At 51.6% G+C, this 12,949-nt stretch overlaps 4 protein-coding genes across 4 annotated transcripts; 1 reads left to right on the top strand and 3 right to left on the bottom strand.

Annotated features, from left to right (window-relative positions):
* The first annotated feature begins 2,694 nt into the window (after positions 1–2,694).
* rlmA (SRF-type transcription factor RlmA) lies at positions 2,695–4,901 on the top strand. The gene is made up of 3 exons (XM_025712963.1): positions 2,695–2,918; positions 3,001–3,157; positions 3,231–4,901. Exons 1-3 carry the CDS (start codon positions 2,863–2,865, stop codon positions 4,887–4,889), a joined length of 1,872 nt encoding a protein of 623 aa, XP_025562770.1. The 5' UTR covers positions 2,695–2,862; the 3' UTR covers positions 4,890–4,901.
* A 1,304-nt stretch (positions 4,902–6,205) lies between these two features.
* On the bottom strand, positions 6,206–8,225 carry BO88DRAFT_341185 (MDR family MFS transporter; the record flags this gene model as incomplete). Its single annotated transcript, XM_025703091.1, has 5 exons — positions 6,206–7,323; positions 7,374–7,495; positions 7,551–7,861; positions 7,921–7,950; positions 8,016–8,225. 5 exons carry the CDS (start codon positions 8,223–8,225, stop codon positions 6,206–6,208), a joined length of 1,791 nt encoding a protein of 596 aa, XP_025562769.1.
* Positions 8,226–9,229: 1,004 nt separating this feature from the next.
* On the bottom strand, positions 9,230–10,637 carry BO88DRAFT_405284 (calcium binding modulator protein). Its single transcript, XM_025706836.1, has 4 exons — positions 10,527–10,637; positions 10,436–10,454; positions 9,458–10,352; positions 9,230–9,391 (listed from the first exon to the last, which is right to left on the bottom strand). The coding sequence occupies exons 1-4, from the start codon at positions 10,565–10,567 to the stop codon at positions 9,366–9,368; spliced, it is 981 nt and encodes a 326-aa protein (XP_025562768.1). The 5' UTR covers positions 10,568–10,637; the 3' UTR covers positions 9,230–9,365.
* A 645-nt stretch (positions 10,638–11,282) lies between these two features.
* On the bottom strand, positions 11,283–12,355 carry BO88DRAFT_341063 (putative short-chain dehydrogenase/reductase family protein; the record flags this gene model as incomplete). The annotated part of the gene is made up of 2 exons (XM_025703082.1): positions 11,283–11,406; positions 11,475–12,355. 2 exons carry the CDS (start codon positions 12,353–12,355, stop codon positions 11,283–11,285), a joined length of 1,005 nt encoding a protein of 334 aa, XP_025562767.1.
* Between the last annotated feature and the right edge of the window lie 594 nt (positions 12,356–12,949).

Here is a 12,949-nt window from a genome sequence, read left to right as displayed (position 1 = left end):
GATGTGCTCCAACACTTTTTTTTGCAATGGACCTTCCAGGACGCAAGGGTGGTTGACCCGTATTAAGGAAAAAGGAAACAATCGAGAAGCAGAGGCGGACTCGACACTGAAACCCAAGTCGGATGATGAATCGGATACCTCAATAGATTAAACCCTAGTCAGGAAAAAATAAAATAACTGCAGAGTCATGAATTAGAAAAATAAAAAATGGTCCGATGGACGACGCAGACAGCAAGGACCATCCAGGAGTGTCCTAGAGGGAGGACCGCCTGCAGCCCAGGATGGGGCAGCACGTCTAGCGTGCAGCAGCAGCAGCAGCAACCGCGAGGGAATTCAGGGTAGTAAGGAAATGCAATCGAGCAGCTGGCCAGATACCACAGTTAATCCCGGATGACAACGTGGTGAAAGGGGAATTAACAGAAGACAAAGCGTGACAGAAACAAAGATTTGCAGAGAGGAGGGGGGGAGGAATAAAGGAGAGGGGAAAAGAAACACTGAAGTCGCAAATTGAGATGAAAAAGGACGGCGATGATGAGGATCTACTGGGCTTGCCGTTTCAGGGGGTGAAAGATTAATACGCCCGCAAAACACAGCAATCTGGTGCCATGGTTCTCTATCCGCGATCCAGTCGGTAAACGACCGTCGATTGGAGCAAACGAAAAGAATAACCCAACCGAGTCAGAACTCGATCGGGTTTCCTTCTTTTCTGGATCTTTTGCTTGTTTTCTATGCGGTCACAGCTGAGGAACGTGGTTCCCACCCAAGTTATATATTCAAAGGGCGTTGTGTTGGCCAACATGGCTGACTATCTCCCGGTAGGTTATTTAGTTAACTATCTGGCGGGAGACGATGATCAACATTACCTGAATTATGGTAATATTATCACGCCCTCTTTCCTAACATTACACGCAGTCTCCATACATCCCCTCATCTACTGCATACAATAAACACAGTCCAGACTCATCATGCCTATGAATCCTATTAATCCTTCCCTTGGCATGGAAGACCTGCGGGGCCCAATGGTGTTTCACCTGCTGAAGATTCATTATGCCCTTCGTCACAGGGTATGAGTAGTAGTAAGGATAATAGTATTTGCTACTTACTAACTACGCCGTAAACTGTGCAATATTGGTGCCCAGTCCGGGTCATTTGATGTGACATGGTTGTACAGCAGCAATAATTATCTTTCCTATTGGGAAACATACCGCCTCTCCAAGCGTGTCGCGTCGAGTGTGATAAGTTGATTAGGGTAGAGTTAGTGTCATGTAGGAAGCACCTAGCCTGGCCTGCACCACCTTAGCACCGCCAGAACAGATCCTACGATTCCACTCAAGAAAGTTGATCTCCTGTGACGGGTCACGGTGCAAGGGCCAATCAGAGGACCTGGCTGGAAGAGGCAAGTGACTGATCAGGAGTCCCTGTTGGCCCGATGCGGATTAGGCGTATCGCCAACCGGGACTAATCCGGTTTTGGGACGGTCGATACCTGAGGCTGGCGGTGATAGCGATACGCCAGACTTGACTTGGCTGTGACTGTGCCGGCAGGCGGTAAAAGAACAACCAACGGCGCAGCTTTGTTTGGATAATTCTGTGGTTGGGGAATTGTGCCAGCCAACTGCAATGTAACCTCATCTGGATTAGTGGTAATGGCGTTATTCACAGTTTCCCCCTCTTCAATGAATGTAGATTAGTTTGTCTTAGTTAGTGTTGGAAAGAGGGGGATAATTTGTAGATGGGAGGAGGAGGGGGTGGAAAGAGGGGTGGGTAAGCGTGAGATGGCATTTGTGCTGAGAGGAAGAAGAGGAGGAAGAATCTGGTCAAGATGCTTCACAGAAAATAAGCATGAAATCCTCGCAGAGGTGAGATTGAAGGAGAGGATGCTACCCTTTCATCTTATATCTACTCAACTACTGATGGAGTACCTAGGTACAGTCAGTAGGTGGTATAGAAGTGTGAACTGCCGGGACAATCAATCTATTAATAGGGAGGCGGTAGTCAACAGCCGCCGTTGGCGAGTTGGTTAGCCGCCGGGAAGATGGGCCAAACCTCGAACGGGCGGCAGCTCTTCCCACCGTCGGTCTATCTTTAGAATAATCTTCTGCATCACCCGCGTGTCGCCGCTCCAGCCATCAATCATCCTTTCCCTTTCTCAATCCCCATCCATTCCATCATCGTTTCCCCCCTCCCCATCCTAGAAATTAATTGACTTTTTTGTTCTATCACGTCGCCTATCTCTCGTCTCTCGTTGATCAAGGTGGGTTTCCTAAGGCCTCGTCTTTCTCTCTCTCTCTTTTCCCTTTGTTTCCCTACCCTGTCCATCCATCCATCTCTCTCTCTCTACCGCCCACCCCCTTTGTCGTGTCTTCCTGCCCGTCGGATCACGCCCGCGCGCGCCCTTCTGGTGTCCTGTTCATCCCTCCTCCAAAATACCGTCACTCTTCCTAATCTCACCCCTCCTTCCTCTTGCTTCTCCCACCCAAACAACTCTCTCGCATCACCAACCCCCTCCCACACACACACCCCCCCGGTCGTTCACTATCTTCCCTGATTTTTGCGTATTTTCGCGCCTTACCTTCCTCTCCGTAGCGGAGAAGACAGTACTTCTCTCCATGTGGGGACTCTAGGGAAATACTAAATATAAATTCTGCCCACAGTCTTGGAGGTTCCTGCCATCCTTTATTATTTTTTTTTTACACCCTCTAATCGCGTCCCGGAAATCCTTGCGGGCGGCGCTTCCTCGAGTTTCAGCTCGCGCCGCCATCTGTTCCGGACGAACCATTTCACCAGAAGCTCTGCTTGACCTGTTCGCCCGCCTGTTTCATCGACGCTCTTTTCTGTGGGATTCGCTCGTCCGCTGTCCCTCATGGGTCGCAGAAAGATCGAGATCAAGGCGATCAAGGATGATCGCAACCGCTCAGTGTAAGTGCTAAAGCTGGTGGATCTCTTCACCTCTCCCCATTAAACCCTAGTTCGTCAAGCTAACGCTCTGGTGCGCTACTAGGACCTTTCTGAAACGGAAGGGTGGTCTGTTCAAGAAGGCACATGAGCTTGCGGTCCTGTGTTCGGTAGATGTCGCTGTCATTATCTTTGGTCACAACAAGAAGCTCTACGAATTCTCGTCATGTGATATGCGAGAGGCCCTCACTCGATATCAATACGTGCGTTGTCCACCTAACCCGCTCGTCTGAAAGACTCCTGTTGATCTGACATCGCCGCTTTCCTGTGCTTTAGTTTGGTCCTCCACATGAACACAAAGGCCCCGAAGACTTTAACGGCAAACGTGACGATGATGATGACGAAGATGAGACGACGCCTGCCCCCGAAGATGTGCACCCTACGCCTCCGAACCCTCCCATGATTCCCGCCCACCTACCAGGTCATCCCGGTTTCCAGCATGTCACTCATGCGCCGTCTGCTTCTCCGCCCATCGGGAATGGGATGTTTGCTCCGCGCCACGGTACCCCTCAACCCCAGGGAGTTTCTAGACCTTCGTCTCGGAATCACCTTCGCCGAGTGAGCTCCAATATGGGGCCTCAGCAGCATCATCATGCGACACCGCCGCCGCCTCCGCCGCCGCCGCAAAATGGCTTCACGTACATTCCTAACCCTTCGGTATATAACCCCAACGCTGCTCACGCCATGGCTCAACCTCCCCGCCCACCTCAGTTCACTCATTACGGACCCCCGGGGCCGCATCACCAACCGCCTCCGCCTCCACAGCATCATCAAGCTATGCCACCACATTCCATGCCTCCACAGCCGATGCCTCCACACACAATGGCACCGCAAGCCATGCCGCCGCACCACCAAGCTCCTCCACACATGCCACACCCGCCTCATGCACTTGCACAGCAACCGCCTCCGATGGCTATGACCCAACCGCCCCATGCCGCCATCCCACAGGTCGCTCAAGCGTTTCTCCCAGACCAAGGACGAAATTCTATGCCTCCGGCATTCACAACAGATCAGCAGCCACCGCCACCCCGAACAGTATCGCTCCCTGAGGGGAGCGGTCCGACAGAGGCAATGCCGGGCCCCATGAAGACGGAAGGAACGCCATCCCCGCCGCATCAGCGATCTCTTTCCTCCAAGTCTCGCAGTATCTTCACACCCATTGACGATCGAGGTTCTGTATTAGCGCGCCATTTCGGTGTAGGTCCTCCGACGGAAGCGGGAGAGACTGCGCAAACAAGGGCCGAAGGACCAGCACACGGACCGAATGACGGGAAGCCTGCCGGGCTGACTGCAAAGCCCCCTCCTCCACCTCCCCGAGCTGCCACGGAAGCCCCACGTCCACAGCCGGTAGTTGATCTGAAGCCGCCTGTGCGCACAAACAGCGGCCAATTCCCGCCTAAACGCCCGCAGTTGAAGGTGCAGATACCGAGTGAGAATTCGGACCGGGGCAGCGCAACAGCGGACTCATCGTCACGCGATTCGGCGGGGAATAAAACGCTCACGCCCGCCAAAGCAAATCCAGACACCGGCCATTCGAGCGTGGTATTACCACCGCCCTCGCCGTCTGCGGGCGCAATACTAAGTGCGGGGGCTCAAGGACCGCCAAATCCTTTTGCCCGGCCTCCGCCTCCGGGAGCAGCAACACAGAACAACAGTGCATACAACAATAATAGCAATATAGATACGCCGATCTCTGCTCTTCCTAGTCGGTTCGTCTCGGATGCGCTTCTCCCGTCACCGTCCAGTTTCTTCCCGGAATGGGGCTTTGGGCGGTCTGGACCAGACAGCAACATGCTGCCCAGTCCCCTAACATTCCCTACGCCGGCGGTGCAAAGTGGCCCCGGGTTTGGGCGCGAGGATGAGCAAGACAAAAAGCGCAAAAGCCCCGACAGTGGACCCAATGCGGAAGGGGTAATGAAGAAACCAAAGACGTAATCCACTCCCTATTGTTACAACTACTAGACTGATGATTGTGGTATTTTGTTGCTGGGGTGATCATGTCCCCCGTGTTTCATATATGGCATCTCAAGGCGTTGGCGAAAGCTACTTTTGGTTTCCTTAATTGGGATGGGAAAGTTTCGAATGAGGCTCGTTTTGTTTCCCTTGGATCCTTCTTTGTCCTCTGGTTCTGAACAAGTACCAAGTCCTTCCTTGTTTTGTGATAAGGGTTTCCGATTTAACTTTATACCCCTTCCTTTTATTGTTATTGCCATTGTCGTTTTTGGCAGTTGACCTAGCTATCCATCGATTTCTCTCTCTCCAAAGTCTGAAATATATGAGAATGGTGCGATAAATCTTTCCTTTTCCTTACCTATTTCCTTACTGTTTCGCTTTATTTTTCGCTGAGGACTCTGAAGATGAAACACATAATATTATCATATTAAGTGTTTAATCTTCCAAGTCACGGGTGGCTTTTTCTCTTTCATATATTATTACAATGTTCTTATTATCTTGGGTGGAATTACAAAAAAAAAAAAACAAGAAAAAAAAATGTGTACATAACAAAGCTGCGCGATGTGCAACTAGGAGAATTAAATTCAATAGTAGGGTTCTTTTTTTTTTCTTAGCTTAATTTACTGCTGCTGCTGCTGATTATGGTTCACCGCACGTCCCGTGTTGCTTCTAAATATACATAGAAGTTTAGTTATCTGATAAGTAGTAGGGATTCTTATTTAAGAATTGATTGATTGATTGATTGATAGTTCCGTTTGCCGGAACCCTAAATAATAAAAACGTTAACTCTAAATCTTTTTTTGGTGTTGGGGGTGCATGAGTCATGACATCAGTTTTATTTTCTTCTATCTCTTGTTATCAGATGGATAAAGTGGATGATGGTTATGGGAGGGGTATGATTTATTAACGTAGTATATGCTACTACTACGAAAGTGGATATGTCAATATGCTACTACTAGTAGTATCTCACGCAGTCACAGTCAAGTAGTATTAGATTTTAAATTGTTTAGATAGATACATCACATCATCATCTTGTGTAAATGTAAATGTAAACAGTATGCAAGTATGATGTATGTATGTTGAATGCAGATGAAAGGTTTCTAGTTCAGTTCGTTAGTTGAGTCCATCCCATCCATTATACCTTCTTCCTTCGACTAGTATCTTTCTTCCCTCCCTCGCTTTTTATCTTGACCTTATAGGCCTGAATCATTAATAGTTGAGTTTCGTTCCCACAGGGATAAACCAGGATTTTAGATGTATGTAAGCTAAAATGAAGAAGAATCCGAGGAAAGGATGCATTAAACCGCCTCCTTCGCCTCTTTCTCTTCCTCCCCTCTCTCCCTCTTCTGATCTTCCAAAACTGCTTGTCTAGCCTTCTCCTGCTCTGCGAGGCCGGTCTTTGCAATGGTATGCGATTTACTCAGCACGACAGGCCTTACAAATAAACTTATGATGAGACCTAATCCCGCCATCGCAGTGTAAAAGATCCACATGCGACTCAATGCCAACGTATACGCCTTCAGCACGACTGTCTTCTGAGCACTGCCTAGGGACTTGATCAGCGTGCTAGCAGAGCCTGAGAAGGAGTTCTCGATGGACGTGGCCTTCGTTTCGCCGATCGCGGCAGCGACCTTTGGCATTTGCTCGTGGAAAACGTTCTGGTAGATGACTGTGCCCAGAACGATGGAGATAGCGGCGGAGACCTGGCGCAGGAAACCGAAGGTAGCTGTGCCAGCGGCCATGTCGGAGGGGTGGATGTTGGCCTGTAGAGCGACAAGCGGGGACTGGAAGAGCGGGCCGGTGCCGATACCGCCGATGATCTGGTAGATGATGATGCGGGGCCAGGAGGCGTAGTACTTCAGGTCGATGAGGAGGCCGTAGCCGAGAGTCATGAGGGCGAAGCCGGAGATGATGAGTTCGCGGTAACGGCCTGTCTTCTTGATGACAAAGCCAGTGGCGGCGGAGAAGATGGAGAGGCTCAGAACGGTCGGAAGGACGTAGACTCCGGACATGATGGGGCTGGCGAGGAGGACGGTTTGGAAGTATAGAGGTAGGTAGTAGGAGCCGGAGATGAAGACCATGCTGTGGCAGAAACAGAGGAGGAGCATCAGGACGTTGTGGGTGTTGTTGAATAGGCGGATGGGGATAACGGGGTAGCGAGCGAATTTCCATTCGTTGAGAACGGCGAGGCCCCAGGTGAAGACGCCGAAGACGATGAGGCAGATTACTGTTGGTGAGTCCCAGGGGTAGTTAACGCCGCCGAATTCGAGACCGAAGAGGAACATTAGTGTGCCGCCGAGCATGAGCATGTTACCGGTCCAGTCGATGGAGCGGATGCCCGCCCAGAAGGGAACTTTGCCGGTCTCGATCTTGAGGAAGAAGACGAGAATGACGAAGGAGACGCCGCCGATGGGGACTGGGGGTTGTTAGTGGGGTGTTAGGGCTGGAGGAGAGAGGGAGGCTTACGGTTGATGTAGAAGCACCAGCGCCAGGTTACGTCAGTGGTAAAGGCACCGCCGACGATAGGGCCTAGTGCTCCGGCGATGGCCCATGTAGAGCCGAAGAGACCATAGTACATGGGGCGTTCTCTGAGGGTGTGTTAGCGCTGGGTCAGTGGATGGCTCGTGGAGAGGTGCGACAGACCTGACACTGAAGAGATCGGAGACGCAGATGTTGGCTAGCACAATGATACCACCACCACCTGCACCTTGGATGGCTCTGCCGGAGATGATCATGGGGAGGTTGATGGCCAGCGCGCAAATCAGACTGCCGACGAGGAAGAGGAAGTTGGCGATAAGAATGATGCGCTTGCGACCCCAGACATCACTGATCTTACCCCATAACGGGACACAGGCAGCGTTGGCCAGCATGTATGATGAGGCGATCCATGAGTAACCGCTTTCGGAAGCGTGAAAATGTGTTGCGATAGTAGGTAGGGCTGTAGAGACGATGGTCTGTGGAGACAACAAGTGTGAGTAGATGTAAATGTGACGGCGCGATAAAGGGTCGTTACCATATCCAAAGCTGCTAGGAACAAGACAAGCTATATTGAAACACCATGTGGTTAGCGATGGAGCCATCAGAAGCATGGAAAAGCAAGGGACATACACAAAGCGCAGTCATGACAACGACAATCTTCTTCTTCCCTAGCTTCTGCGCCTGCGACGGCACTCTATCCAACGGCGCACCAGCGCCAGCTTTCTCTTCAGACACATCTTCAGTCGCTTCTGGGGATATTTGTTCAGTTGAGGGCGACCCGACAGGGTCGGGCTTCTCTGAACCATCTCTGGACGAAGAGCCAACATCGGATGGTGACATCTTCTCCGCATCTACCAGGACGTCCTTGTCCTGGTCGGCATGCTGCTGCTGCTGCGCGATACGATCATCCTCACGAGGAAGATCCTGAGTGACCACCATGCTTGCAACTCCAGGATGAGTCTGGAGGGGGAAACAGAAGAAAACGAAAAAAGAATGACTCAACAGAAGCCGAAAGCTTGCTGTCTAAGAATAGAATCGGGGGTGAGGAGAAGGAAACAGGACCCCTCAGAGTGGCGGATTAAACCGACGGTTGCAGCCAGTCTTAAAGTCTAGACTTGGGGGGAGGGAATCAGGGCGCAAGAGAGACCGGCTCAACTAATCAAGTAAAATTAAACTAAATAGCTAGCTAGACCAGGCAGGAATCTGGCCCAGTTAATAATTAAATAATCCTTTCCAAGGAGAGAAAATTTTCCCCTGTCAATGCTGGCGCTCGCCCTTAAGGCTCGGAGATAAGTTGAAACAGAAACCAACGACAAAGCCATGCCCAAAACGGGCAAAAATGCTATCGATCTCGTGGGCGCCAAACGGACAAGCCTACAAGCACGCCCGAAAAAGCCACCCCACGGGCCACTTCAATCCATGGGCACGGGATGATAGTCAAGCAATCCCATGGAATGACATACAACAACTAAAAATTTGGGATAAAAATCCCGATTGCAGGAGGGAGAGATTTTGGGGGGGAAGTTACAACCGTTGGCACGCCCGGACATTTTTTGGGGTCTGTCTGCATGTCTGCATGCCTGAAAAACAAACAAATAAGACCTGTCACAATCCTCCTTAGTTTTTTTTTCTTTTTTGTTTTTGTTTCCTCCCCGACGATGATCTGCAGTGATGCTCTCTATCAATCATTCAATCATGATGGAGCATCGTGGAATTGAGTCTACACCGCATCTTGACTTGCGTGTTACTAAAGCACCATGCACCTAAGGGCATTGCAATTGCGCCCGATAGGGAGAAGTCTTGCTTGGCTTGGGACTAGGAAAAAAGAAAAGAAAAAAGCCCATGTCATACTTGTTCGCTGTAGATTCCCCGGGTTTTGCTTGCGCAGGAAGATGTTACGAGAAAATAATAAGGGTATAATGTACAATTATAATTAGGGAGGAAACCCTGGAAGAATCCACCATATCATCCATATCAAAACTATCCATCCTGAAGCTGGAGGATTTCTGCACCGACATTAGCAACCAGCCATCCAATCTCATTCCACATAACCAGGGTGGGAACCAACTCACCAGTCAAGAATTCCTCGAAGCTCACCGTAATATAGCCGTCGCGATCATCATCATACCGCTTAAAGACGTCCGTCATGCGCCGCAGACTAATGCACGCCTGCACGAACAAATCGAAGCTCATGCCCTGTTTCGCCGGCCCATACGGAGGACCATTATTCATCTGCCGGCCTTTGTTCTCGAACGTCCGGAACAGCACCATCACAAATGGCTGGCTCAGCCGGTACCCGAAGGCCACCAGTGCATTCTCGAACTCGTACAGGCTAATGCGCCCGCTGCGGTCTTGATCGAACCGATCGAACAGCTCCCGCCACGCTGCAAGGTAGCGCCACAGTGCCACAAACTCGTCAAATGAGATTGTCCCGCTGTTGTTCCGATCAAACATGCGGATCATCATCTTAACGGTCTTGGGGTGAAACGATGTGAAGTCTCCGTTCACTAGAGCAGAGCCCAGCTCCATCTCTGTGAGTGTGCCTGAATGCGACGTGTTGGCAGCGCGGAAAAGGGGGAATAGCTGTTGCGGGTCGTCATCGGGGACTGCCAGCGCGCCATGGTTCGGCGAGTTGGGCGGACGCGACGCGGGCGGCGGACGATTGCGCACTGGCTGGCTAGGAGGCGGCCCGAAGCCGTAGTTCTGTGGAGGAGGAGAAGGGTGTAGTGGGTGAGGACGTTGTTGTTGACTCGCTGGAGGGACGTTTGCCGGCGACCGTCCACCATGCGGGGCCTCCATGGGAGGACGCTGACTCGGTGGTGCGCCGTAGCGCTGGGGATGGGGATTGCCGGCACTAGAAACGGGGACTCGAGGTGGGACGCCGCTGGAGGAAGGGTGAGGAGACGGGCGAGAATGCTTCTGGTGGTGCGAGTTGCTGGATTGCATGGCACCGAGCATTTGCGCTACCTAATAGTCATAGACCGAGTTAGGAGGCGCGGGGCATTCAACCAGGCAGACAAAGAACCACTCTCGAGGAGAAACTACCGCACCTGTTCCGGCTCCGCATGCCTGTATCGATTTATGGCTTGTTAGCGATCCCATCCATCACTTCTGATTGACCTCCAGAGGATTGTGACTCACGCTGGCAGCGCATCGGGGTTGTAGGACTGGTTGTATGCCATGGCCGCGGATCTGACGTAACTGACGCCGGGCGCAATCCAGCGAGGGGCAATATGAAAAGGGTAAACGCCCAGTGACAAAGGGCGGGTTTGAAAGGGGAGAAAAAGAAGGGAGAGAAGGAGAAGAAAGAAAAAGATGGGTTGGGATCAAAAGGAGGTCAGGGAGAGCGATGGAGAGATTAAGTTCTGTTCCATGGGCTGCTAGTCATTAACGAACAGATTGTTTTTGCGGCCTTGGGAGCGGAGCCGTGGGGCGGCGGCGGTTCAGCAGGAGTCGCCAAGCGGAGATGCTCAGGCACCGCTTCAACTAATAAACTTGTCCTGCCACCCCTGCAAGGAGGCTGTGTATATACCTCTACAATGGGGAGGCAGCAACAATTGCTTCAGATAGAAATAGTCCGTCGCCAGTGTAACCTTACCCTCTTGACAGCCGCAATGGACGGTCCGCAACCAAACACTGGCATGTCCGACCGTTCTCAGCCCTATACTTGAGGCTTCTTTATTCGTTCCGGAAATGCTTGGCCCACTGGTTCCTCTTCCATTCGCGGTGGAGCCTGGCCAGCGTCTGTTCGTCGGGGAAGGTCTCTTTCCTATCAAATTATGGTTTGGTTTGGTCTGACTATGAATATCACCCATCAGTCACGCTGGCCAGTCATTCAATTGGCCCCGTGCAGGAAGGCGTAGACGTATCGCCCCGGCTAGTGAAGATTAAGCGCTTTTACCACCCCCTGATTGACTCCTTCAGCCCCTCGGATTGCTCCTCCAGCTCGTTCATGATCTCCGTCCACGCTCTCGCCTGGAACTGCTTTCCTTCCGCTCCTGTTGTCAACGCCACAGATTCACTGCCCTAACATTAGCAACCCTGCCACCAAGACAACACGTAGAAATATCACAGAAGAGAGACACTTACTCTAGATATCCATCACTCCGCCAACACTTGCCATGCGACTCCACCCCCTGATAAGTGGCACTGACCAACGACCGGCTCCCTTGCTCCGCCGTGCGCGCAAATAGCTTATAAGCCAACCACGTCGCCCATCGCTCGTAGAATCTACTGTACTGCCGTCCAAGAGACGAGACACAAAACCCAGGGCTTACAGTGTTGATGATGACCGGCACAGTGCCATTCTCATTCCGAACAAGACCAGCTACCGTCTTGAGAACATACTCCAGGAGAAGCTTCGATATACCATACTGCTTGGGGCCTTTGAAGGTCTGCGGGCTATTCAGATGCTTTAATAATGGCTGCACCGTCCGAAGACTCTTAGCTTTGACGCGCACGAACTGTTGGCTGGACACGACCGTAAGATGAGCCGGGTCGGACAAGGACGAGCTACTCCTTAGTTTCGGAAGGAGCAACAGCGCCAACAGGGAAGTGGATAACGTATTGACCTGCAATGTTTCCTCCCATCCCTCGGGCGATACACCGAAATCTCGGTTCCATATTCCGGCGTTTAGTAACGCAATGTCCAATTGGTGCAGCTCCTCGTTCACCCGGTTTGCGAAACTCTTGACGCTCTGGAAGCTGTTCATTTCCAGCTGCCATACTTGAATCACTCCTTGTCTGTTTGTAAGCTTCTCAAGCTCCGTCTTGGTCGCTTGGCCTCGCTGGAGGTTCCGGCTCCCTATAATGAGCGACTCCACCCCGAGATTGAGGAGCTTGACGGCGGCCTCGAACCCCAGTCCGGATGTAGCTCCGGTCAGGATGACCGTTTTTCCTGCAAACGAAACCCCACTGGGGTCGACCGGAGGGTTATACTGGGTGCGCAGTAGACGAAGGAGGCTAGCCATGATGCAGTTAATCGGCACGCGACAGAACACTATACAATCCAGGGGGAATAGAATGGCGGCCAGGCATTGATGTAGCCTGAAGGAGCTGACAATCGACACAGTCAGGTCGATCAATTAATCTAGGCTGAACAGGGATGCGTCTTCGAAGGATCGGATCCAACCCAACCCTGCATAAAGTTGAAGATAGTTGAATTCAATTGACTAGCGATCCGCCGTGGACGATAGCTGCCAGGCGGTTTAGCTTGAGCTAAGGCCGGGTCCGGCGTCTGGGCCGCCCCGCAGCAATACTCGACGCGGCTTTACGAGTACGAGCAGTTTCTGCAGTCCGCCAAGGTCCTCAGTCAAAACCGTGCCGTTGAATCCGGTAGTGACAAGCGGTTCCTAAATTTTCCGGCTCGCAGATTTATACCTATATTAACAATATGAGGCTTGGAATAAAGCAATTAGAATTCTGGGGATAGTGCTTAGTAGTATCAGAAGAACAGGAGAGCGAATGAGAGAGCAGGAAAGTGGCAACATCCTGTGGGCGCGGATCAGGTCAGGGGACCTCGCAAACAATGCAAACACGCAGAGGCCTTCTTGCGACTATCTGGC

The sequence above is a fragment of the Aspergillus vadensis genome, assembly GCF_003184925.1.
Source record: "Aspergillus vadensis CBS 113365 unplaced genomic scaffold BO88scaffold_12, whole genome shotgun sequence".
NCBI lineage: Eukaryota > Fungi > Ascomycota > Eurotiomycetes > Eurotiales > Aspergillaceae > Aspergillus > Aspergillus vadensis.
Note: the sequence above shows the minus strand (reverse complement) of the source record. Positions and strands in the feature narration are given on the sequence as shown.

Bases quoted from the DNA above. Each gene is read 5' to 3' on its own strand.
- BO88DRAFT_405284 (XM_025706836.1), bottom strand. From the start codon at position 10,567: ATGGCATACAACCAGTCCTACAACCCCGATGCGCTGCCAGC. The intron at 9,392-9,457 runs GTGAGTTGGTTC...ATGTCGGTGCAG, and splicing joins CTTCGAGGAATTCTTGACTG to AAATCCTCCAGCTTCAGGAT.
- rlmA (XM_025712963.1), top strand. From the start codon at position 2,863: ATGGGTCGCAGAAAGATCGAGATCAAGGCGATCAAGGATGATCGCAAC. The intron at 2,919-3,000 runs GTAAGTGCTAAA...GTGCGCTACTAG, and splicing joins GATGATCGCAACCGCTCAGT to GACCTTTCTGAAACGGAAGG. The intron at 3,158-3,230 runs GTGCGTTGTCCA...CCTGTGCTTTAG, and splicing joins CCCTCACTCGATATCAATAC to TTTGGTCCTCCACATGAACA.